The 25250-nt window shown below is 44.9% G+C and overlaps 2 protein-coding genes across 2 annotated transcripts in view; one reads left to right on the top strand and one right to left on the bottom strand.

Moving 5' to 3' along the window:
- Nucleotides 1-135: 135 nt before the first annotated feature.
- agrp (agouti related neuropeptide) lies at nucleotides 136-1398 on the bottom strand. Its single transcript, XM_070834877.1, has 3 exons — nucleotides 1260-1398; nucleotides 451-548; nucleotides 136-327 (listed from the first exon to the last, which is right to left on the bottom strand). Exons 1-3 carry the CDS (start codon nucleotides 1396-1398, stop codon nucleotides 136-138), a joined length of 429 nt encoding a protein of 142 aa, XP_070690978.1.
- Nucleotides 1399-6572: 5174 nt separating this feature from the next.
- Nucleotides 6573-25250, top strand: part of vps13c (vacuolar protein sorting 13 homolog C) — an 80156-nt gene continuing 61478 nt past the window's right edge. Inside the window, exons 1-15 of the mRNA XM_070835974.1 lie at nucleotides 6573-6681; nucleotides 8229-8272; nucleotides 8737-8779; nucleotides 10782-10877; nucleotides 12489-12590; nucleotides 20790-20899; nucleotides 21114-21173; nucleotides 21268-21327; nucleotides 22453-22533; nucleotides 22823-22880; nucleotides 23252-23379; nucleotides 23520-23626; nucleotides 24072-24246; nucleotides 24714-24776; nucleotides 24876-25017. Of these exons, the coding sequence (XP_070692075.1) occupies nucleotides 6582-6681; nucleotides 8229-8272; nucleotides 8737-8779; nucleotides 10782-10877; nucleotides 12489-12590; nucleotides 20790-20899; nucleotides 21114-21173; nucleotides 21268-21327; nucleotides 22453-22533; nucleotides 22823-22880; nucleotides 23252-23379; nucleotides 23520-23626; nucleotides 24072-24246; nucleotides 24714-24776; nucleotides 24876-25017 (1369 nt within the window). The 5' untranslated portion in view covers nucleotides 6573-6581. The remainder of the gene's footprint in view (nucleotides 6682-8228; nucleotides 8273-8736; nucleotides 8780-10781; nucleotides 10878-12488; nucleotides 12591-20789; nucleotides 20900-21113; nucleotides 21174-21267; nucleotides 21328-22452; nucleotides 22534-22822; nucleotides 22881-23251; nucleotides 23380-23519; nucleotides 23627-24071; nucleotides 24247-24713; nucleotides 24777-24875; nucleotides 25018-25250) is intronic.

Below are 25250 nucleotides of genomic sequence, written 5' to 3'. Positions count from 1 at the left end.
TGTTGACTTTGGAATCAAAGACATGAGACACATTCAGGCTGAAAGCTTTTTCCTCAGCGGTGGTTTATTACACAGAGAGCACGTTTTATCCAACATGAACACAAACAGCACAAACAGCCTCACAGCATCTTGTCATCAGGTGCGTCTGGGTGGGCAGGCGTGGCCAACTCGGCGGCAGTAGCAGATGGCGTTGAAGAAGCGGCAGTAGCAGGTGTCACAGGGGTCACAGCAGGGCAGTGGGTAACCCAGACATGACTGCTGGTGGGGGATGCAGCGACGAGGGGAACGCATGGCTCGACCCTGCAGCTGCAGGGCTGCTGACGAGTCCTGAGAAACAGGAGGCACATGAATAAAAACAGATAATGCCACTAGCGTCAACTTGAAGCACGTTAAGCAGGAAGAAAGAAAAGGTGTTTACATTTACTGTATCTTTAAATAAGCAGCACCCACCTCGTCGTAGGAGCCGGTGTCCAGCAGGAAGTGATCCTCCACTGAGTCAATAGGTAGGAGGGCGGGATCATGAACAGGGTCAGGGGCGTGGCTTCTCTCTGCATGGCACAAGATAGAAAACAGACCTGCTGCATTACCTGTCAGCCACCTTCATCACCTCCTCCTCATCCTCCTAAATAAAAACCACCTGATCATTTGAATCAATCAGCCGACAGCATAGAATCCATGTGTATGCAGATGATACAACTCTCTACTGCTGAGAGACTGTGGAGGGAGATTCCTGCTGCACACTTCATCAAACTCCATTCAAGTTTGGGTTTTTTAAAAAGTACCAACTCCTTGACGATTACTGAAGGGGTTAATATGTGGCTTTCCAGGTGACACCTGGTCCCCCCCTACAGAGCCTGAGGTCATCACTAACTTACCTGCAAGTCTGAATCCAATAAGGAGAGTAATGGCTTCTGTAAACAGGAAGTCGTCATCATGTCTACACCTGAGATCACAGCAGACCCGCCAGACCCGAACAGGTGTGTGAGGACTCCACAGTACAGTTTGGACCTGATGGTTACATTTGATCTAATAAAGTTATTTTATATTTGGTCTTTAATGAACTAAGTACGTACCCAGGAGAGTACACAAATATCTCAAACACACCTGTAACAAATTCCCCTGTGGAAGAGCTCAGACCCTCGAAACCCCCCGAAAACACTTATTTTCACTAAGTCATGGATGAAGGTTTTCAGGTGTGGTGTGTCAGGTGACCGGGGAGTGGGAGGTCGGAGCTCTCTGACTAAACAGGTGTTACTGACCGTGGTTGGACAGGTATGAGGTTTCTGCGTGGTGGCCGGCAACCGGACTGTCGTCCAGCTGGATGTTTCCATGAATCAGAGACGAGGAGAGACGCAGCAGACTGAAGGACCAACAGCAGAGCAGCAAAGGGCCGAACATCCTGTTGCTAGAGGGGAGGAGGAGGAGGAGGAGGAGGAAGAATGGACTGTCTGCACTACAGCTCCCACAATCCTCAGCTTCTCCACCAAGAGCCTGTGGATTAGGAAACAGGGCTGAGTTCACTGGAGGAGCGTCATGATGGAGAAGACAGGCAGAAAGGTGTGTTCAGACACCTGCAGCCTGAAGAGAAACAGCTTTCATCAGTGCAGCCTTTACAGGTGTGTTACAGGTGTGTTACAGGTGTGATACAGGTGTGTAACAGGTGTGTTACAGGTGTGATACAGGTGTGTTACAGGTGTGTTACAGGTGTGATACAGGTGTGATACAGTTGTGTAACAGGTGTGTGTTACAGGTGTGATACAGGTGTGTAACAGGTGTGTTACAGGTGTGATACAGGTGAGTTTTTACTTTGTGGTAGTGATACTTTTCCTGGACTATTTGAAGACCTCCCGCATCAGCAGTTTGTAGTTCTGGTGTTTGCATTCGTATCGATAATGAAAAACCAAAGGAAATAATCAGAAAATAATCAAATAGAGATCAATAATCAAAAAGAGACAGTTTATATAAAGCAGATTCAGACCGCAAAAATAATCATCATAACCCATTCATCATAATATAACTCATTCATCATAACCCATTCATCATTGCTCTATCATCTTAATATAACCCATTCATCATAATGAATCTATAATAACTCATTCATCAGGGTCTGGTTTCTTCAGCTGAATGTTTTTATGATGAACAAACAGACTGACTTCCTCTTGTTCTGATCCAAACTGCAGTTTAATTTTCACAGATTTTAGTTTTTCATTTATCGTTTTAAAATGGCAGATTAGAATACTTGAATTGAATACACAGGACAGATGATTTAACGGTAACTGTTAGAGGAGTTTCTCTTTATCTCACAGTGACAGCACTTTGTTCATCTCTGTGATGCCTAGAATGGCAACAAAATAATGATTCCATGATTCTATTTACATTTCAGTACAAACATGTTCAGCTGTATAACATCTAAAGGAATAATGACAATAAAACCATGTTCATGCTATTATATTTACATCCTAACAAACATGATTTTAAACAATGAAGGAAGTGTATCAGAGAGGGGGGGACTCACCTGTCGCTGGGACTCTTCACCGTCTCTCTCTCTCTCTCTGTCTCTCGAGGGGATGGTGGTGATTTAAAGGGGAGGGGAGGTCACATGACCAGCTGGGGGGGTGGGGGTCATCATCTCCGCTTCATCACCTTGAAACATGATGGTGGTCGTAGTTTAACCTGTATATGTGTGTGTGTGTGTGTGTGTGTGTGTGTGTGTGTGTGTGTGTCGGAGGGGGGCCAATGACATCATCTAATTATAATTACCACGCCACGTCAGTTTTTCCTTGTTTTTCTTTCTTTATGTTGCCAAGAAAAACAAATGACTGATTTTCCCTCAAAAGGCTTCACGTTGAAAACAAACTTCAACAAAACTCACCAACATAAAACATGACATGTAGGGACTCAACATAGGGATTAAATATAGACTAACACAGAGATTAAATATAGACTAATACAGAGATTAAATATAGATTAATACAGAGATTAAATATACACTAATACAGAGATTAAATATAGATTAATACAGAGATTAGATATACACGAATACAGAGATTAAATATACACTAATACAGAGATTAAATATAGATTAATACAGAGATTAGATATACACTAATACAGAGATTAAATATACACTAATACAGAGATTAAATATAGATTAATACAGAGATTAAATATACACTAATACAGAGATTAAATATACACTAACGCAGAGATTAAATATACACTAATACAGAGATTAAATATAGATTAATACAGAGATTAGATATACACGAATACAGAGATTAAATATACACTAATACAGAGATTAAATATAGATTAATACAGAGATTAGATATACACTAATACAGAGATTAAATATACACTAATACAGAGATTAAATATAGATTAATACAGAGATTAAATATACACTAATACAGAGATTAAATATACACTAACGCAGAGATTAAATATAGATTAATACAGAGATTAAATATACACTAATACAGAGATTAAATATACACTAACGCAGAGATTAAATATAGATTAATACAGAGATTAAATATACACTAATACAGAGATTAAATATACACTAATACAGAGATTAAATATACACTAATACAGAGATTAAATATAGATTAATACAGAGATTAAATATACACTAATACAGAGATTAAATATAGATTAATACAGAGATTAAATATACACTAATACAGAGATTAAATATAGATTCTTTTGTTACAGAAGGGTTACAGGGATGTTTCCCTCCAACTGAGTCATCATCATCGTCATCGTCGTCGTCGTCGTCGTCGTCATCATTGTCTAAGGATCTCTGAGGGTCTATGGGGGTCTGTGGGGGTCTCTGAGGGTCTGTGGGGTATGTGGGGGTCTCTGAGGGTCTGTGGAAGTCTGTGGGGGTCTGTGGAGATCTGTGGGGGTCTGTGGGGCACTGTGGGGGTCTCTGAGAGTCTATGGGGACCCCTGAGGGCCTGTGGGGGTATCTGAGGGTCTGTAGGGGACTGTGGGGGTTTCTGAGGGTCTATGGGGACCTGTGAGAGTCTGTGGGGTTTTCTAAGGGTCTGTGGGGTGGGGTGGGGGGCGTCTCTGAGGGTCTATGGGGACCTGTGAGGGTCTTTGAGAGTCTGTGGGGGTCTCTAAGGACCTGTGGGGTTTTATTGGTATCTGTGGTGTTCTCTGAGGATCTGTTGGGGTCTCTGAGGGTCTGTGGGTGTCTCTGAGGGTCTGTCATGGTCTCTGAGGGTCTGTGGGGGACTGTGGGGTCTCTGAGGGTCTATGGGGACCTGTGAGGGTCTGTGGGGTTCTCTGAGGGTCTATGGGGACCTGTAAGGGTCTGTGGGGGTCTCTAAGGGTCTGTGGGGACCTCTGAGGGTTTGTGGGGGTCTCTGAGGGTCTATGATGACCTGTGGGGTTCTGTGGGGGTCTCTGAGGGTCTGTGGGGACCTGTGAGGGTCTTTGAGAGTCTGTGGGGGTCTCTAAGGACCTGTGGGGTTTTATTGGTGTCTGTGGTGTTCTCTGAGGGTCTGTCGTGGTCTCTGAGGGTCTGTGGTGGACTGTGGGGTCTCTGAGGGTCTATGGGGACCTGTGAGGGTCTGTGGGGTCTCTGAGGGTCTATGGGGACCTGTGAGGGTCTGTGGGGCTCTTTGAGGGTCTGTGGGGACCTGTGAGGGTCTGTGGGGGTCTCTAAGGGTCTGTGGGGACCTCTGAGGGTTCTGTGGTAGTCTCTGAGGGTCTGTGGGGGTCTGCGGGGACCTATGAGGGTCAGCAGTGCTTCCTGAGTGCTGATGTCTCCTCTCTTATGGTCTGTGGGTTTGATGAGAGAACATCACATCCGTGTTTCTGACATTATCGTCAATCAGCAGCTCATTAAACTCTTCGTCCTCCAACTGCAAACATGGCGCCGTTCTCTGAACCGTGACACGCTGGTGACATCACGCTGCCTCGCTTTGAGCTGATTACGGTCCATCAGCAGGAAGAGCTTTTTAATCAAACCCGTTTGTCTTCAACAACAACAGCGTCACACACTTCCTGTTTCAGGCCCTGCTGTTACCGTGGCAACAGAGTGGCTTTAACCCGGGAGCTGATGGAGATGGAGGTCAGTGTGGAGCGCCACCACAGTGCCAGGCATGTCCTGTGTACCGTGTGTACTGTGTGTGTACTGTGTGTACTGTGTGTGTACTGTGTGTACCGTGTGTACTGTGTGTACTGTGTGTACTGTGTGTGTACCGTGTGTACTGTGTGTGTACTGTGTGTACTGTGTGTGTACTGTGTGTACCGTGTGTACTGTGTGTACTGTGTGTGTACTGTGTGTACTGTGTGTGTACCGTGTTTATACTGTGTACACTGTGTGTGTACTGTGTGTGTACCGTGTGTACTGTGTGTGTACCGTGTGTACTATGTGTACTGTGTGTATACTGTGTGTGTACCATGTGTACTGTGTGTGTACCGTGTGTGTACCGTGTGTACTATGTGTACTGTGTGTATACTGTGTGTGTACCATGTGTACTGTGTGTGTACCGTGTGTACTGTGTGTGTACCGTGTGTACTGTGTGTGTACCATGTGTACTGTGTGTATACTGTGTGTACTGTGTGTGTACCGTGTGTACTGTGTGTGTACCATGTGTACTGTGTGTGTACCGTGTGTACTGTGTGTATACTGTGTGTGTACTGTGTGTGTACCGTGTGTACCGTGTGTACTGTGTGTGTACCGTGTACCGTGTGTGTACACACACACACACACACACACAGTACACACACATGTAATCTATACCATGGGATCTATAATCTATACCATAGGATCTATAATCTACACCGTGGGATCTATAATATATATACCATGGGATCTATAATATATACCATAGGATCTATAATCTATACCATGGGATCTATAATCTGTAACATAGGATCTATAATCTACACCATGGGATCTATAATCTATACCATGGGATCTATAATCTATACCATAGGATCTATAATCTATACCATGGGATCTATAATCTGAACCATATGATCTATAATCTATACCATGGGATCTATAATCTGAACCATAACCGCTGCAGCAGAGTGACTCGGGTGATCAGGATCTGGTCCCACCTGGTCTGAGCACCCTCAGGTTATTTTCCTGCCTGGGGGGGTTTGGTGTCTCTCAGGTGTGTCAGACTCCAGGTGGGAGGTGACCAGGTACGAGGAAGCTTCAGTGATGTCACATCACTCACATGGTGAAGATTCTAGATTTTATGTGATGCATTACACACATTAACATTATTATGTAATTTAGTATGTATTCTTTATGTTATAGATTATAGGTGAGTTATTATAGATTATAGATTAGTATATGATAGATTATAGATTATTTATCGTGGTATCAGTGTTCGGTGAAACGCCCTCCCCCCTCACTGACTCACTGTCACCTGACCGATCGATGCTCTCTCACGCACACGTTGCTGTCAGCACACAGGCAGCATTAATCGCCTAAAAACAGCAGTCGATCCCAGAGAGAGTCGATCCTTGATTTCTCACTTCATCCCAACCGGGAACTAGGTGAGGTGGACCTTGACCCTCAAGCAGGGTCCAACCCGAGGCTTTCAGTCATGGTCTTCGAGTCTCTGGTTAGCGACCTGCTCAACAGGTTCATCGGAGACTACGTGGAGAACTTGGACAAGTCCCAGCTGAAGATCGGGATCTGGGGAGGTGAGCTCTGCAGCTAGCTAGCAGCTACCGCGATGACATGCGGAGAAAGACCAGACTTCGTCCAGAAATATCACACTTTAGAACTTTCTGTTTTCTAGACGAATACAGACACACCGCAGACTTTGTCCGAACGTCTAATCCTAAACAGCAGGTTCTACTCTTACAGTCGGCATTAATACAACCCACCAATCAGCTGTTGATCCGATGAAATTTTAACTTTGGTCAGAGCTTCACCTGCTGTCCTCGCCGTATGGTCACTGAGGCGGAAGAGGCGCTGTGTTGTGGTCATGGTTTTGTGTAAGGTGTTAAACACAGTTAAAGGCAGTGAATTATGAACGGGTTTTAGTGTGACACCAACCTACCCCCACCCAGACCGACCGTAGGTCCGCTGACTTCACCTGGCAGCACACTGAGGCTGAACACACTTCATTCACACACACAATCGGGATCAGGCTTATTGCTGGTGTCCACATTGCAAGGAATTTAGTTTACTGGTGCACACACACACACACACACACACACACACACACACACACACACACACACACACACACACACACACACACACACACACACACACACACACTGTGACAGTCAGAGCTGTCAGACCTGGATCTGGCGGTCAGGTTGGATTCCTCTGATGTGACATCACTGAAGCTTCCTCGTACCTTTTCATGTCTCAGAAAATAACCTGAGGGTGTTCAGAGCAGGTGGGACCAGATCCTGATCACCTGAGTCACTCTGCTGCAGCAGTTATGGCTCAGATCATATACCACATGGTATAGATTATAGATTACATGATATAGATCACATGGTTTGGATTATAGATCACATGGTATAGATTATAGATCACATTGTATAGAGTATAGATCACATGGTATAGGTTATAGATCACACGGCATAGATTATAGATCACATGGTTTGTATTATAGATCACATGATATAGATTATAGATCACATGGTATAGATTATAGATCACATGGTATAGATTGTAGATAACATGGTTTGTATTATAGATCACATGATATAGATTATAGTTCACATAGTATAGATTATAGATCACATGGTTTGGGTTATATATAAATTATAGATCACATTATACAGATTATAGATCACATGGTTTGGGTTATAGATCACATGGTTTGGATTATAGATCACATAGTATAGATTATAGATCACATAGTATAGATTGTAGATCACATTGTATAGATTATAGATCACATGGTATAGATTATAGATCACATGGTATAGATTATAGATCACATGGTTTGGATTGTAGATCTCTGTGACCGACAGACAGACATGGTGCTTCCAATCAATAACCTGTCTGCCAGCTTTGTCTTCATCACTAATATACAAACTGATGTAGACTTTATGAACCCTAATAACCAAATGAAGCTTTGTGTCTGTGTTATTGATGGTTATTGATCGCTGGATTGTTTTCAGACACCATCTAATGTCCACAAATGAACATGGAAACACCACAGACACGACATGAAAGAGGGAAACAATCAGATTAACTGAGTATCTCCTCTGTGTCTCTGCAGGAAATGTTGTTCTTGAGAACCTGAAAGTGAAAGAAAATGCTTTGGTAAGTTCTAAGATCCACCTCCTCGCTCTGATGTCACCACCCAGAGTATCTCTGATTGGTCCACTTTCCCTATGATGTCACCACCCAGTGTATCTCTGATTGGTCCAAACACTGACATGTTTGATTTTGCCGGAAATGGTCCGTACCAGTATGTCTTCTTTCTGCTCATTTCCACCACTCAAAGTGTTTTTACACCAAATTCAGATTCATCCATTCAGAACCTTCCACTAAGTAACCGCTCACACACTGACGCTGCTTCAGGACCAGGAGCCGGAGACCAAACGACCTGCTCTACCTCCGCTACCTCTGCTCTACCTCTGCTAATACTTATTTTGTATTCCCGGATTGATAGTATAGTTACGAGTCCAATGTGATATCTTTTAATGTGTGATTGTCAATACAGCTGCTAATCAATATTCAGTCCATCAGCTGATTGATTAATGGGCTGTGTGTGTGTGTTTCAGAGTGAGTTCGATGTTCCATTCAAAGTGAAGGCCGGACAGATCGGTGAGTTCTCTGTTTGTTCCTCATCAGCTCCGGTAGCTTCGCTTTGTTAGACGAGAGAGAGAGACACTGGGGAAAGTCCAGAGACGGAAAGGTGTCTCTAATCTGAAGTGAATCTAGAAGTGAATCTAGAGTGAATCTAGAAGAGAATCTAGAAGAGAATCTAAAGTGAATCTAGAGTGAATCTAGAGTGAATCTAGAGTGAATCTAAAGTGAATCTAGAAGAGAATCTAGAAGTGAATCTAGAAGAGAATCTAGAAGAGAATCTAGAGTGAATCTAAAGTGAATCTAGAAGAGAATCTAGAAGTGAATCTAAAGTGAATCTAGAAGAGAATCTGAAGTGAATCTAGAAGTGAATCTAAAGTGAATCTAGACGAGAATCTAAAGTGAATCTAAAGAGAATCTAGAAGTGAATCTAAAGTGAATCTGAAGTGAATCTAAAGTGAATCTAAAGTGAATCTGAAGTGAATCTAAAGTGAATCTAGAGTGAATCTAAAGTGAATCTAGAAGAGAATCTAGAAGTGAATCTAGAAGTGAATCTAGAAGAGAATCTAAAGTGAATCTAGAGTGAATCTAAAGTGAATCTAGAAGTGAATCTAAAGTGAATCTAGAAGAGAATCTGAAGTGAATCTAGAAGTGAATCTAAAGTGAATCTAGACGAGAATCTAAAGAGAATCTAGAAGTGAATCTAAAGTGAATCTAGAAGTGAATCTAGAGTGAATCTGAAGTGAATCTAAAGTGAATCTAAAGAGAATCTAGAAGTGAATCTAAAATGAATCTGAAGTGAATCTAGAAGTGAATCTAGAAGTGAATCTAAAGTGAATCAAGAAGTGAATCTAAAGTGAATCTAGAAGTGAATCTAGAAGAGAATCTAGAAGTGAATCTAAAGTGAATCTAGAAGAGAATCTAGAAGTGAATCTAAAGTGAATCTAGAAGTGAATCTAGAAGAGAATCTAGAGTGAAACTAGAGTGAATCTTAAGTGAATCTAGAAGTGAATCTAGATGTGAATCCAGATATGATGAATATATACACGTGTGTGTTGTGCAGGAGGAAAAAGAATGAGTGATGATGAAGTGGCTGATGATGTCATGAGGTTTATGTAACGCTGCTGTTCTGATGGGGATGAACGCTCCTTCTTACACGGGGGGGGGTATCAGTCTGCTGCTGGAGGAGCTGCTCAGGGCCCCCACAGGCTCACAGCTTGGCTAACGTCCTCCTCTCACCCACCCCCTCAGTGGAGTCCAGTCCAGGACGGAGGAGGCCCCCCTGATCAGTCTGGTGAGCCTCCTCCTGTTCCTGTCTGTGCTGCCAAAGCGACCACAGTGTCATAAAAAGTCCTGAGCAGCTTCCTCAGCAGGTGGGGGCGCTTTGGCCCTTCTTGTCCAGGGCAGTGTGCTGTCAGCCCAGTCCAGCTCAATGTTGAGGTTCTCCCCCCACCTCGGTGTTCAGTTCACCGCTGGGATGGTGGATGTGTTCCTCAGACCAGCTGACAGTCGTCCATGACCCCCCCGTATCCTAGTTCGTCCCCCCCAGGTACAAATCCAACGATGTCTGTATGATCAGATGATCAGAGAGCTTCTGGGGGGGACAGGTGACACTGTTGTGTCTGAAGTCTGAGGGTGAGGAGAAAGGGAGAGAGAACCGTCCCCTGGGGGGCCACAGACACACAGCTGGTCTGTTGGTGAGGTGGTCAGTTGTCCATGATGCCAGGAGACGGTCAACTACTGCTCCTCCCATCTTCACCCTCAGCAGTGGGGGGGTGGACTGGAAGAGAAGCTGAGGGGTGGGGTGAAGAGACAACGTGACAACAGCACACACAATCTATTAATCAATCTATTAATCAATCAATCAGTTGATCTTTATTCATTTATGACTAAAGTTGTCTCAGCAGGTTAGAACCACATGTACATAAAACCTATTGATAGCAGGAGGCTAGACTGTGTTGTATTGATCTGTACTGATCTGTACTGATCTGTGGGTGGTGTATTTGTATTGTGTTTCCAGGGAAACTGACGCTGAAGATTCCCTGGAAGAACCTGTATAGCGACGCCGTGGTGGCCACGCTGGACGGCCTCTACCTGCTGGTTGTTCCTGGAGCCAGTAAGTGATGGTTTAACCTTCCTGTCCGTCCATCAGGGTCCCGCAGCAGGTCGCCAGTTTAGTGTTCAGACACTCAGAGCACCAGGTTTCAAAATGAACGCACAGTACAATTTACTTTAAAAGTATTATATAAAGGATCGTTTTAAAATCCCACAGAGAAGTTCTCAGGAAGCTGTGGAGGCCATATCCCCTTAGCCCCCCCCCTCCCCCTGATCTCTGATGTCCGAAAGTCATCGACCAAAACATTGTGGTTTCATACTCCTATACTCTGTGTGAATGCAGCGAGCTGTCAGGAGCTGTTTCTCCTGATGACACACCGTCCACCATGTCAGCTACTGACTACACAGCTGACTGTGTAGTCAGTAGTACATATTGTACATATTGACTGACAGGTAGAGTTATTTATGATGGAGGAGTGTGTGTTCTCAGTTGCTGTGTGTGTGTTCCAGCTGGATCTAAGCAGAAAACGTGTCCATATAATGGTAAGAAGCCGAGGTTCAGAGGTGGTGGTTCAGGTTTGGGTCCGATTCTGTTTCTGTGCTTCCTGTGGGGGCTGCACGATGTCCACCACATACTACTAATAGTAATGACAATGATACATGATGAAGAGCTCCTTCACAGTAAATGCTGGGCTTTTATTGTGAAGGAGCTCTGCAGTCGGGACATATGCATCTATGAGTTGAGTTAGCACTGAATGCTAGTTTAACCTTTTTCAGTATTTCGCTGTCTCTGACCTCACAACGTCTAATATCACAACTTTTAAAAACGCTGATTTGTAGAAACTTGATGGATTAAGAGTAAAAGATCAGCGTGCAGCCCTGTGTCCGACTCTTGTCGTCTTATTCTGGGGAACCTTTTTATTTCAGCTGTGATTGTGGTATTTGATCTGAGATTTTCTTATAAATTTGAAGTGCACTGCTGACTGCAATCTGATGCAGGAGTGTCTTGGAGGGTTTACTGGTATCTGGAACAGCCTTTTCTCTAAATCTTTATTCTTTGGAAACACTAGCTAGCTAATGTGGCGAATGATAGCAGGATGGAGGTTAGCTATCAACAACATGTGTACCTTTGGTGTAAGGGGACTAATAGCAGTGCTCAAGTCAAATGACCTCATTCATAATCCAGTGACTTTTGACTCAACTTGACAAATGTAAAAGATTTTCAACAAGTCTCTGACTTTCACCGACTTGTGACTTGAGTCAGACTTTAACTTGTTAAATAATTTGAAAGCCTCAGAGGTTGGAAAGGTTAGAAAACGTATGCAAAGAATCAACTTCTCATTTTCCTGACAACAGCTCCACATGGCAGCAGCCAGTCAGGGTGGATGAGAAGGTGGTAAAGGTGTTTGTCACAGAAACAACAGATGACTTCAGATTATCACATTTAGAACGTTTGAAAATACAAACGATAACATGACTCAACTCAGAAATTATGAATATGTTTCTTACTGGACTTACTGGATTACTGGACTGTTATTCCATTTAAATGATGTAAAATAGCAATTAAAAATAGTAGAAGTGTGTTTCTGCATCACCCTAGTGGAGCAGGGTGGTGGAATATAAATATAATATATATTATTATATAATAATATATATTTGTTTTTTCTCACAGCGATTAAGTATGATGCAGCAAAGGAGGAGCGTTACCAGCAGGAGGCGAAGCAGAGGGAGCTGCAACGCATCGAGGAGGCGCTACAGATGTCTGCACGCAGAGGTGAGACCACCTGACCTACCGCTGACCCCTGACTGGCCTCTGACTGACTGACCTCTGACTGACTGACCCCAGACTGACCTCTGACTGACCCCTGACTGGCCTCTGACTGACCCCTGACTGGCCTCTGACTGACTGACCTCTGACTGACTGACCCCAGACTGACCTCTGACTGGCCTCTGACTGACCCCTGACTGGCCTCTGACTGACTGACCTCTGACTGACTGACCCCAGACTGACCTCTGACTGACCTCTGACTGGCCTCTGACTGACTCCTGACTGGCCTCTGACTGACTGACCTCTGACTGACTGACCCCAGACTGACCTCTGACTGGCCTCTGACTGACCCCTGACTGGCCTCTGACTGACTGGCCTCTGACTGACTGACCTCTGACTGACTGACCCCAGACTGACCTCTGACTGGCCTCTGACTGACCCCTGACTGGCCTCTGACTGACTGGCCTCAGACTGACTGACCTCTGACTGACTGACCCCAGACTGACCTCTGACTGACCTCTGACTGGCCTCTGACTGACCCCTGACTGGCCTCTGACTGACTGGCCTCAGACTGACTGACCTCTGACTGACTGACCCCAGACTGACCTCTGACTGACCTCTGACTGGCCTCTGACTGACTCCTGACTGGCCTCTGACTGACTGGCCTCTGACTGACTGGCCTCTGACTGACTGGCCTCTGACTGACTGGCCTCTGACTGACCTCTGACTGACCTCTGACTGGCCTCTGACTGACCCCTGACTGGCCTCTGACTGACTGGCCTCTGACTGACTGGCCTCTGACTGACTGACCCCAGACTGACCTCTGACTGACCTCTGACTGGCCTCTGACTGACTCCTGACTGGCCTCTGACTGACTGACCTCTGACTGACTGACCCCAGACTGACCTGACTGACCCCTGACTGACTGACCCCAGACTGACCCCTGACTGACCTCTGACTGACCCCAGACTGACCTCTGACTGACTGACCCCTGACTGACCTGACTGACTGACCCCTGACTGACCTCTGACTGACCCCAGACTGACCTCTGACTGACATCTGACTGACCTCTGACTGACCTCTGACTGACCCCTGACTCACCCCTGACTGACCTCTGACTGACCCCTGACTGACCTCTGACTGACCCCTGACTGACTGACCTCTGACTGACCCCTGACTGACCCCTGACTGACCCCAGACTGACCCCTGACTGACCTCTGACTGACCCCTGACTGACTGACCTCTGACTGACCCCTGACTGACCCCTGACTGACCCCAGACTGACCCCTGACTGACCTCTGACTGACCCCTGACTGACTGACCTCTGACTGACCCCTGACTGACCCCTGACTGACCCCAGACTGACCCCTGACTGACCTCTGACTGACCCCTGACTGACTGACCTCTGACTGACCCCTGACTGACCCCTGACTGACCCCAGACTGACCCCTGACTGACCTCTGACTGACCCCTGACTGACTGACCTCTGACTGACCCCTGACTGACCTCTGACTGACCCCAGACTGACTGACCCCAGACTGACCTCTGACTGACCCCTGACTGACCCCTGACTGACTGACCCCAGACTGACCTCTGACTGACCCCTGACTGACTGACCTCTGACTTGTATCTGTCTTGCACTCTGCTGTGTGTGTTTTCTGTTTTTCCTCTTTGCTTTCTTCCTGCAGACAAACTCAAACTCATCTATCCATTTAGATGAATGAATGAATGATGGACAGGTGTATAGATGACTGAATGAATGATGGACAGATGGGTAGATGACTGAATGATGGACAGATGGGTAGATGACTGAATGAAGGACAGATTTGTAGATGACTGAATGATGGACAGGTGGATAGATGACTGAATGATGGACAGATGGATAGATGACTGAATGATGGACAGATGGGTAGATGACTGAATGATGGACAGATGGATAGATGACTGAATGATGGACAGATGGATAGATGACTGAATGAATGATGGACAGATGGATAGATGACTGAATGAATGATGGACAGATGGGTAGATGACTGAATGAATGATGGACAGATGGATAGATGACTGAATGATGGACAGATGGGTAGATGACTGAATGAATGATGGACAGATGGGTAGATGACTGAATGGTGGACAGATGGATAGATGACTGAATGATGGACAGATGGGTAGATGACTGAATGATGGACAGATGGGTAGATGACTGAATGAATGATGGACAGATGGATAGATGACTGAATGATGGACAGATGGGTAGATGACTGAATGATGGACAGATGGATAGATGACTGAATGATGGACAGATGGGTAGATGACTGAATGAATGATGGACAGATGGATAGATGACTGAATGATGGACAGATGGATAGATGACTGAATGATGGACAGATGGGTAGATGACTGAATGAATGATGGACAGATGGATAGATGACTGAATGATGGACAGATGGATAGATGACTGAATGATGGACAGATGGGTAGATGACTGAATGAATGATGGACAGATGGATAGATGACTGAATGATGGACAGATGGGTAGATAACTGAATGATGGATAGATGACTGAATGAATGATGGACAGATGGATAGATGACTGAATGATGGACAGATGGGTAGATGACTGAATGATGGACAGATGGGTAGATGACTGAATGATGGACAGATGGATAGATGACTGAATGATGGACAGATGGATAGATGACTGAATGAATGATGGACAGATGGATAGATGACTGAATGAATGATGGACAGATGGGTAGATGACTGAATGAATGATGGACAGATGGATAGATGACTGAATGATGGACAGATGGGTAGATGACTGAATGATGGACAGATGGGTAGATGACTGAATGAATGATGGACAGATGGGTAGATGACTGAATGAATGATGGACAGATGGGTAGATGACTGAATGATGGACAGGTGGATAGATGACTGAATGAATGATGGACAGATGGATAGATGACTGAATGAATGATGGACAGATGGATAGATGACTGAATGAATGATGGACAGATGGGTAGATGACTGAATGATGGACAGATGGATAGATGACTGAATGAATGATGGACAGATGGATAGATGACTGAATGATGGACAGATGGGTAGATGACTGAATGATGGACAGGTGGATAGATGACTGAATGAATGATGGACAGATGGGTAGATGACTGAATGATGGACAGATGGATAGATGACTGAATGATGGACAGATGGGTAGATGACTGAATGATGGACAGATGGGTAGATGACTGAATGAATGATGGACAGATGGATAGATGACTGAATGAATGATGGACAGATGGGTAGATGACTGAATGATAGACAGGTGTATAGATGACTGAATGATGGACAGGTGGATAGATGACTGAATGAATGATGGACAGATGGATAGATGGCTGAATGAATGATGGACAGATGGATAGATGACTGAATGAATGATGGACAGATGGATAGATGACTGAATGAAGGACAGATTTGTAGATGACTGAATGATGGACAGGTGGATAGATGACTGAATGATGGACAGATGGGTAGATGACTGAATGAATGATGGACAGATGGGTAGATGACTGAATGGTGGACAGATGGATAGATGACTGAATGATGGACAGATGGGTAGATGACTGAATGATGGACAGATGGGTAGATGACTGAATGATGGACAGATGGGTAGATGACTGAATGATGGACAGATGGATAGATGACTGAATGAATGATGGACAGATGGATAGATGACTGAATGATGGACAGATGGGTAGATGACTGAATGATGGACAGATGGATAGATGACTGAATGATGGACAGATGGGTAGATGACTGAATGAATGATGGACAGATGGATAGATGACTGAATGATGGACAGATGGATAGATGACTGAATGATGGACAGATGGGTAGATGACTGAATGAATGATGGACAGATGGATAGATGACTGAATGATGGACAGATGGGTAGATGACTGAATGAATGATGGACAGATGGATAGATGACTGAATGATGGACAGATGGGTAGATGACTGAATGAATGATGGACAGATGGATAGATGACTGAATGATGGACAGATGGGTAGATGACTGAATGAATGATGGACAGATGGATAGATGACTGAATGATGGACAGATGGGTAGATGACTGAATGAATGATGGACAGATGGATAGATGACTGAATGATGGACAGATGGGTAGATAACTGAATGATGGATAGATGACTGAATGAATGATGGACAGATGGATAGATGACTGAATGATGGACAGATGGGTAGATGACTGAATGATGGACAGATGGGTAGATGACTGAATGAATGATGGACAGATGGATAGATGACTGAATGATGGACAGATGGGTAGATGACTGAATGATGGACAGATGGATAGATGACTGAATGAATGATGGACAGATGGGTAGATGACTGAATGAATGATGGACAGATGGGTAGATGACTGAATGAATGATGGACAGATGGATAGATGACTGAATGATGGACAGATGGGTAGATGACTGAATGATGGACAGATGGATAGATGACTGAATGATGGACAGATGGGTAGATGACTGAATGATGGACAGATGGGTAGATGACTGAATGAATGATGGACAGATGGGTAGATGACTGAATGATGGACAGGTGTATAGATGACTGAATGATGGACAGGTGGATAGATGACTGAATGAATGATGGACAGATGGATAGATGACTGAATAAATGATGGACAGGTGGATAGATGACTGAATGAATGATGGACAGATGGATAGATGACTGAATGAATGATGGACAGATGGGTAGATGACTGAATGATGGACAGATGGGTAGATGACTGAATGAATGATGGACAGATGGATAGATGACTGAATGATGGACAGATGGGTAGATGACTGAATGAATGATGGACAGATGGGTAGATGACTGAATGATGGACAGATGGATAGATGACTGAATGAATGATGGACAGATGGGTAGATGACTGAATGATGGACAGATGGGTAGATAACTGAATGATGGACAGATGGATAGATGACTGAATGAATGATGGACAGATGGGTAGATGACTGAATGATGGACAGATGGGTAGATAACTGAATGATGGACAGATGGGTAGATGACTGAATGATGGACAGGTGGATAGATGACTGAATGATGGACAGATGGATAGATGACTGAATGATGGACAGATGGGTAGATGACTGAATGATGGACAGATGGATAGATGACTGAATGATGGACAGGTGGATAGATGACTGAATGATGGACAGATGGATAGATGACTGAATGATGGACAGATGGATAGATGACTGAATGATGGACAGATGGGTAGATGACTGAATGATGGACAGGTGGATAGATGACTGAATGAATGATGGACAGATGGATAGATGACTGAATGAATGATGGACAGATGGATAGATGACTGAATGATGGACAGGTGGATAGATGACTGAATGATGGACAGATGGATAGATGACTGAATGAATGATGGACAGATGGATAGATGACTGAATGAATGATGGACAGGTGGGTAGATGACTGAATGAATGATGGACAGATGGATAGATGACTGAATGAATGATGGACAGATGGATAGATGACTGACTGAATGATGGACAGATGGATAGATGACTGACTGAATGATGGACAGATGGATAGATGACTGACTGAATGATGGACAGATGGATAGATGACTGACTGAATGATGGACAGATGGATAGATGACTGACTGAATGATGGACAGATGGATAGATGACTGAATGATGGACAGATGGATAGATGACTGACTGAATAATGGACAGATGGATAGATGACTGAATGATGGACAGATGGATAGATGACTGACTGAATGATGGACAGATGGATAGATGACTGACTGAATGATGGACAGATGGATAGATGACTGAATGATGGACAGATGGATAGATGACTGACTGAATAATGGACAGATGGATAGATGACTGAATGAATGCATTAACATGCTGTTTACACTGTTCATGCTGCGTTTGCTGTCAGCGTCTCAAACTGGAGATCTACTGTTCAGTCTGGAGAGTGTTGTTTACAAGGAGCCTCACCACGGTAACACACACACACACACACACACACACACACACACACACTGTGCAACACTACCACACACAGTGTTACACACACACACACACACACACACACACACACACACACACACACACACACACTGTGCAACACTACCACACACAGTGTTACACACACACACACACACACAGACACACACTGTGCAACACTACCACACACTGTGTCACACACACACACACACACACACACACACTGTTACACACATGCACGCTGTGTTACACACACACACACACACACACACACACACACACACACACTCGTTTAACTGGTCTCTAAACCTGGACGTGGACCTCAGTGATCAACCAATAAACACCAACAACCTGATGGGTCAGTCACCTGACGTGGTGTGCTGACAGGAAGTGGATTGTTGGTCATGTGAGCGTTGAAGTCCCCCAGTCGGACCATAGCGCCCCCTCCAGGATCCATCCAGAGTCACCAGGAAGGCGGTCCTGCTGTCGTTTACCTCATTAATGTTAATTTGATCGTCACTTATTTTAAAGTGTTCATTAGCTTGAACAGCTCTTGTTGAGTTTGTCTTTGAGCTGCTTTGATGATGATGTCACATGAGCCGTAAATTGGCTGTCCTCACCCGCACCCGCATCCTCGGCCAGGTGAAACTACCACTGTGACCTTGGACATTATTAAACTGCTTCCTGCTTCCTGTCTGTGTGTTTTCGGGCTTTTCTGTCTCTAACTGCTGTCTCTCTCTTTAACGCTGCCAAAGTCCCAAAAGGAATTAAAAAACATAAAAAGCCTAAAAAAGGCTTAAAGAAGCTGAAACGACATGACAACAAAACAGGTAAGGTTTTTTTGTCCAGCAGGTGTTCCACCTGCTGGACAAGTTTATAATGAACTCATTAATGTCAAAGACCTGACAGCTCAAATCATGTCTGAACATGATGCAGGTTTGATCCCCTGCAGTCTGTACACCACCGACACTAGCTGTTAGCTACTACATGTTAGCTGTAAGCTGCTAGATGTTAGCTACTAGATGTTAGCTGTAAGCTGCTAGATGTTAGCTACTAGATGTTAGGTGTAAGCTGCTAGATATTAGCTGTTAGATGTTAGCTACTAGACGTTAGCTGCTAGATGTTAGCTGTTAGCTACTAGATGTTAGATGTTAGCTACTAGATGTTAGCTGTTAGCTTCTAGATGTTAGCTGTAAGCTGCTAGATGTTAGCTACTAGACGTTAGCTGCTAGATGTTAGCTGTTAGCTACTAGATGTTAGATGTAAGCTGCTAGATGTTAGCTACTAGATGTTAGGTGTAAGCTGCTAGATATTAGCTGTTAGATGTTAGCTACTAGACGTTAGCTGCTAGATGTTAGCTGTTAGCTACTACATGTTAGCTGTTAGCTACTAGATGTTAGCTGTAAGCTGCTAGATGTTAGCTGCTGTATGTTAGCTACTAGACGTTAGCTGCTAGATGTTAGCTGTTAGCTACTAGATGTTAGACGTTAGCTGCTAGATGTTAGCTGTTAGCTACTAGATGTTAGCTGCTGTATGTTAGCTGTTAGATGTTAACTACTAGATGTTAGCTGCTAGATGTTAGCTGTAAGCTACTAGATGTTAGCTGCTGAATGTTAGCTGTTAGATGTTAGCTACTAGATGTTAGCTGCTGGATGTTAACTGCTTGCTGTTAGTTTCTGAAACAGCTTGACTTCCTGCAGATGTAGCAGACCTATTAGCTTCTGGTGTGGTACAGTACAAAATTGACAGATACTACATTTCCCATAATGTAACTTGACCATTATTGTATAGAAAGGCCAAGAGCAGCATTCAGACCACAAACATTCAGAGAGATGAAATGACTCACTTCTATGAATTTCATTTATTTCAATATGAAGAGTTGTTTAAGACACAACAGCCAAATATTTAGTTTATATTTAGATAATATCTGACATAGAGGACATGTAAGGGCACAGGCAATGTACAGATTAGATTTATTTAATTCCACTTTAATTTATTTTAAAATGAAATTAATTTAAACATCCAGTTTCACATCAAGGTGGATGCAGAGCCTCTGCTCTGGTCCAGATGTGGTCTCCACCCTGGTTCAGGTGTGGTCCGGGTTCTAGGTCTGGTTTTTATGTGTTTCAGAGAAACCTCCGGAGGAGAAGAAGGACTCCTTTGTGGAGAAACTGGCCACTCAGGTGATCAAAAATCTGCAAGTGAAGATCAGCAGCATCCACCTGCGCTATGAAGATGATGTGAGTACTGGTCCAGGTTCAGATCCAGTCTCCGGTTCTGTTTCTGGTTTAGGGTCTGATGGTCAGGTTTGCATTGAACACATATAACCTGTCCAGTGTGACTCATCACTTTATTCACCTGATGATGTTATTGTTCTGATGGACAGATGAGCCTCATCTCACCTGTACCAACACACAAGAAGTGAAGAGTGTCATGTGACTCTGTCTATTTCAGCTGTCAGATCCACAGCGCCCCCTAGCTATGGGAGTAACACTGTTAGAGCTCAGCCTGCAGGTAACACACACACTCTCACACACACACACACACACACACACACACACTTACCTGTGACAGGTGTGACTGAGCTGCTGATGTTTTTCTTTTGTAGACCACTGATGAATCCTGGAAGTCATGCATCTTGAATGAAGCTGCAAAGATCATCTATAAGGTGACCCTAACCTGTCTACCTCTGTTTATACCTGTGAACACCTGTCTACACCTGTCTACCTCTGTTTATACCCGTGAACATCTGTCTTTACCTGTCTACCTCTGTTTATACCCGTGAACACCTGTCTACACCTGTCTACCTCTGTTAATACCCGTGAACACCTGTCTATACCTGTCTACCTCTGTTAATACCCGTGAACACCTGTCTACACCTGTCTACCCCTGTTTATACCCGTGAATACCTGTCTACCCCTGTCTACCCCTGTTTATACCCGTGAACACCTGTCTACCCCTGTCTACCCCTGTTTATACCCGTGAACACCTGTCTACACCTGTCTACCCCTGTTTATACCCGTGAACACCTGTCTACACTTGTCTACCCCTGTTTATACCCGTGAACACCTGTCTACACCTGTCTACCCCTGTTTATACCCGTGAACATCTGTCTATACCTGTCTACCTCTGTTTATACCCGTGAACATCTGTCTATACTTGTCTACCTCTGTTTATACCCGTGAACATCTGTCTATACCTGTCTACCCCTGTTTATACCCGTGAACATCTGTCTATACCTGTCTACCTCTGTTTATACCCGTGAACACCTGTCTATACCTGTGTACACCCGACTACACTGGTCTTCCCCTGTCTACACCTGTCTTACCCTGTGTACACCTGTGTACACCTGTCTACACCTGTGTACACCTGTCTACACCTGTGTACACCTGTCTACCCCCGTGTACACCTGTCTACCCCTGTCTACCCCTGTTTTCCCCTGTTTTCCCCTGTCTACCCCGTCTACCCCCGTGTACACCTATCTTCCCCTGTCTACACCTGTGTACACCTGTCTTCTCCTGTCTTCCCCTGTCTTCCCCTTTCTACACCTGTCTTCCCCTGTCTTCCCCTGTGTACACCTTTGTACACCTGTCTACACCTGTGTACCTCTGTCTACACCTGTCTACACCTGTCTACCCCTGTCTACCCCTGTCTACCCCTGTCTACACCTGTGTACACCTGTCTACACCTGTGTACCCCTGTCTACACCTGTCTACACCTGTGTGACTGTTCTGTGCTCTGATATGGGAGTCAGTGTGGTGTGATGGTGGTTTTCGGTGTGTGTGTCCGTTAGCTCGGCCGTCTGGAGAGTCTCTGTGCCTACTGGAACGTCAACAGCCCCATGTTCTACAAAGGATCATGGGAAAATATCGTGGTGAGTCAGTGATCAATAATAGTATTAATCAGTTAAGTTTATCAGTATTAATAATCAGTATTGATTATAAGAATAGTATAAATCAGTATTTAGTTAGAACATGGAACCCTCAGATGTTAGAAACTGGAATCAGGTTTTTGACTGACAAACACAATAATAAAACCTCACACATCTCTTATTAACTTAAAACTCCTCCTCCCTCCTCCTCTCTTCCTCTTCTCCTCCCTCCTCTCCTCCTCCTCTCTCCTCCTCCTCTCCTCCCTCCTCTTTCCTCCTTCTCCCTCCTCAGGATCAGTTGAAGAGGGGGATCAGCAGTAAAGATCAGGAGCTTCCTCACTATCACTACAGTGAGTTCATCACTTTATTTACAGACACATCTTCACACAGCGCAACATCAATAGTATCAACAGCATGATCAATTATGTGATCAACACAATCAACATGATCAATAACAAGATCAATGACATGATCACTGACATAATCAATATGATCAGTAACCTGATGAGTAAACTGATCAACAATACAATCAATTACGCAATCAACAACACGATCAATCATGTGATCAACACGATCGATAATGTGATCAACATTTGATCAGCGACCCGATCAATGACATCATGAGTTTGGCGATGTGCAGAAGCGTCTGTCAGGTCGGGTTACCTGGACGATGTATCCACGCTAACTCATCCTCTTCTCTGATTGGCTGCTCTGTTCGTAGTTTTCAGGCCGATCTTCGCTTCGGCTAAAATGTGCATCAACCCGAACGCGGAGCTGGAACTGAAAACACCAAAAGCCAAACTTCACCTGGAGGTTCAGAACATCGCCATCGAGATGACAAAGCCACAGGTGAGACAGACAGATGAGATGGACAGGTGAGAGACAGATGGGTGGTCCTGGTCTAATGGTCCTGGTCTATTGGTTTTGGTCTATTGGTCCTGGTCTAATGGTTCTAGTCTTATGGTTCCCTGTGCTCTGGTCTTCTGCAGTACCTGTCCATGGTGGAGCTGCTAGAGTCTGTGGACTGCATGGTGAAGAACGCCCCATACAGGAAGTTCAGGCCTGACGAGTCCGTCCACAGCGACCCCAAACTCTGGTCAGTCTGTCCGAGACCTGAACCTGGTTCACAGTTTGGTTTAGAGGTTTTTTTGAATGAAGGCCTGTTGGCCTTCATTCAGTTTGTCCTGAGGGGGGCGCTACACATGAGATGATGACCTCTGAAATTATGAAAAAATGTCTCTTCAAGCACACAACAAAAACCTCAAACCAACACTGAGGTTCACGAGATTCATTCAGGATCTGATCCTGAATCTCAAAACAGGACCTGTGATGGTCATGAGAACAGATGCCTGACCCCCCTCAGGTGACCCTCCTGTGACCCTCAGGTGAGCCTCTGTAATTTCTCAGGTGATTCTCAGGTGATCCTCAGGTCATTTCTCTGGTGAATCTCACGTGACCCTCACATGATTCTCAGGTGAGTTCCTGATTGAAGTGCCTGATTGACTCTTGATGCGTTTGTTTGTTTTGTGTGCCTCTGCCAGGTGGAGGTATGCCCTCAGCAGCATCCTGGTGGTCCACATCCGACGGTCCCGCCAGATGTGGTCCTGGTCCAACATCAGACAGCACAGAGACAACCTGAAGGCCTACAGGACCGCCTATAGGACCAAACTGCTGAGCCAGAATAAACCCAACCAGGACACTGAGCGACTCATCCAGGTGACCCCCTTGACTGGGCACTAGACACGTTAGCAACATGCTGATGAGGCGTTCACCAGACTAACCTGCCAAATTAACAGCAACACAACAGAAAACCATAATCCAGCGTCAGTCTGACGGCCGGGATCGATCCAGTCTGAAGCTTGGAGCGGTCCCGGCCCCTGTGGGAGGACAGCCCTCTAACGTACCTTTGACTGCTCTGGTCTGAGATGCTGCAGTGAGACTATGAGAGTCTGAATGTCTGATATCAAGCCTTTAATCAGAATTAATATCTTCTATCAGTCGTTTTTCAAGCATTAAGTCCAAGAACTCGGTCCCTGAGAAACACAAATGAAAACAGACTGCAGGTTGTAGTTTTCCTGACAAGCACGTTCCCGTCCTGCTATGGGGGTCTGAAGCTGGATTCTGATAAAGTGATAGCTGCTGTGTGTTTGGGTCGAACTGCTGAGTTTGTTTGTCTCCTCCAGGATCTGGAGAAAGTTCTGGACGTATTCAACATCACTCTGGCCCGACAGCAGGCCCAAATGGAGGTAAACTCACCAAGCTGCTGCCACACCTGAGTCCAGTCTGATTACTCACATTTAGACATTTTAACCAAATTACTTCTCCTCCTCCTCTTCCTCCTCCAGGTGATCAGGTCAGGGCAGAAGCTGTTGGGGAAGAAGGCTGCAGGGGGGCAGAAGCAGGGAGGAGGAGGTTTCTTCAGCAGCTTCTTTGGTAGAAAGGCGAAGAAGGAGGAGCAAGAGCCAGAGGAGAGCAAGGAAATGGAGAGTAAGTGACAGGAAATCTGTAGGTCTGCAGACGGATGGTCATTTTCCATCATCTGAGGCTGCTGCCGCTGAACAGAGGAGGCTCCAGGATGGAGCCCTGAGGAGCTCCAAACTGTGTTCCTACGCTCAGATTAATAGTTACTGTTGGGCACAAACTAGTCCCCGTCCTCTAGTCCCCATTCTCTAGTCCCCGTCCCAGTCCTCTAGTCCCTGTCCTCCAGTCTCCGTTCTCTT

This window comes from Pempheris klunzingeri, chromosome 1 (assembly GCF_042242105.1).
Source record: "Pempheris klunzingeri isolate RE-2024b chromosome 1, fPemKlu1.hap1, whole genome shotgun sequence".
Taxonomy (NCBI): Eukaryota; Metazoa; Chordata; class Actinopteri; order Acropomatiformes; family Pempheridae; genus Pempheris; species Pempheris klunzingeri.
The sequence above is the reverse complement of the archived record's forward strand: the minus strand, read 5'-3'. Positions and strand labels throughout refer to the sequence as shown.

Excerpts from the sequence above, each read along its gene's own strand:
- agrp (XM_070834877.1), bottom strand. The coding sequence starts at position 1,398 with ATGTTCGGCCCTTTGCTGCTCTGCTGTTGGTCCTTCAGTCTGCTGCGT. Across the intron at positions 549-1,259 it reads CTCATACCTGTCCAACCACG|AGAGAAGCCACGCCCCTGAC; the intron begins GTCAGTAACACC and ends TGTGCCATGCAG. Across the intron at positions 328-450 it reads ACACCGGCTCCTACGACGAG|GACTCGTCAGCAGCCCTGCA; the intron begins GTGGGTGCTGCT and ends CCTGTTTCTCAG.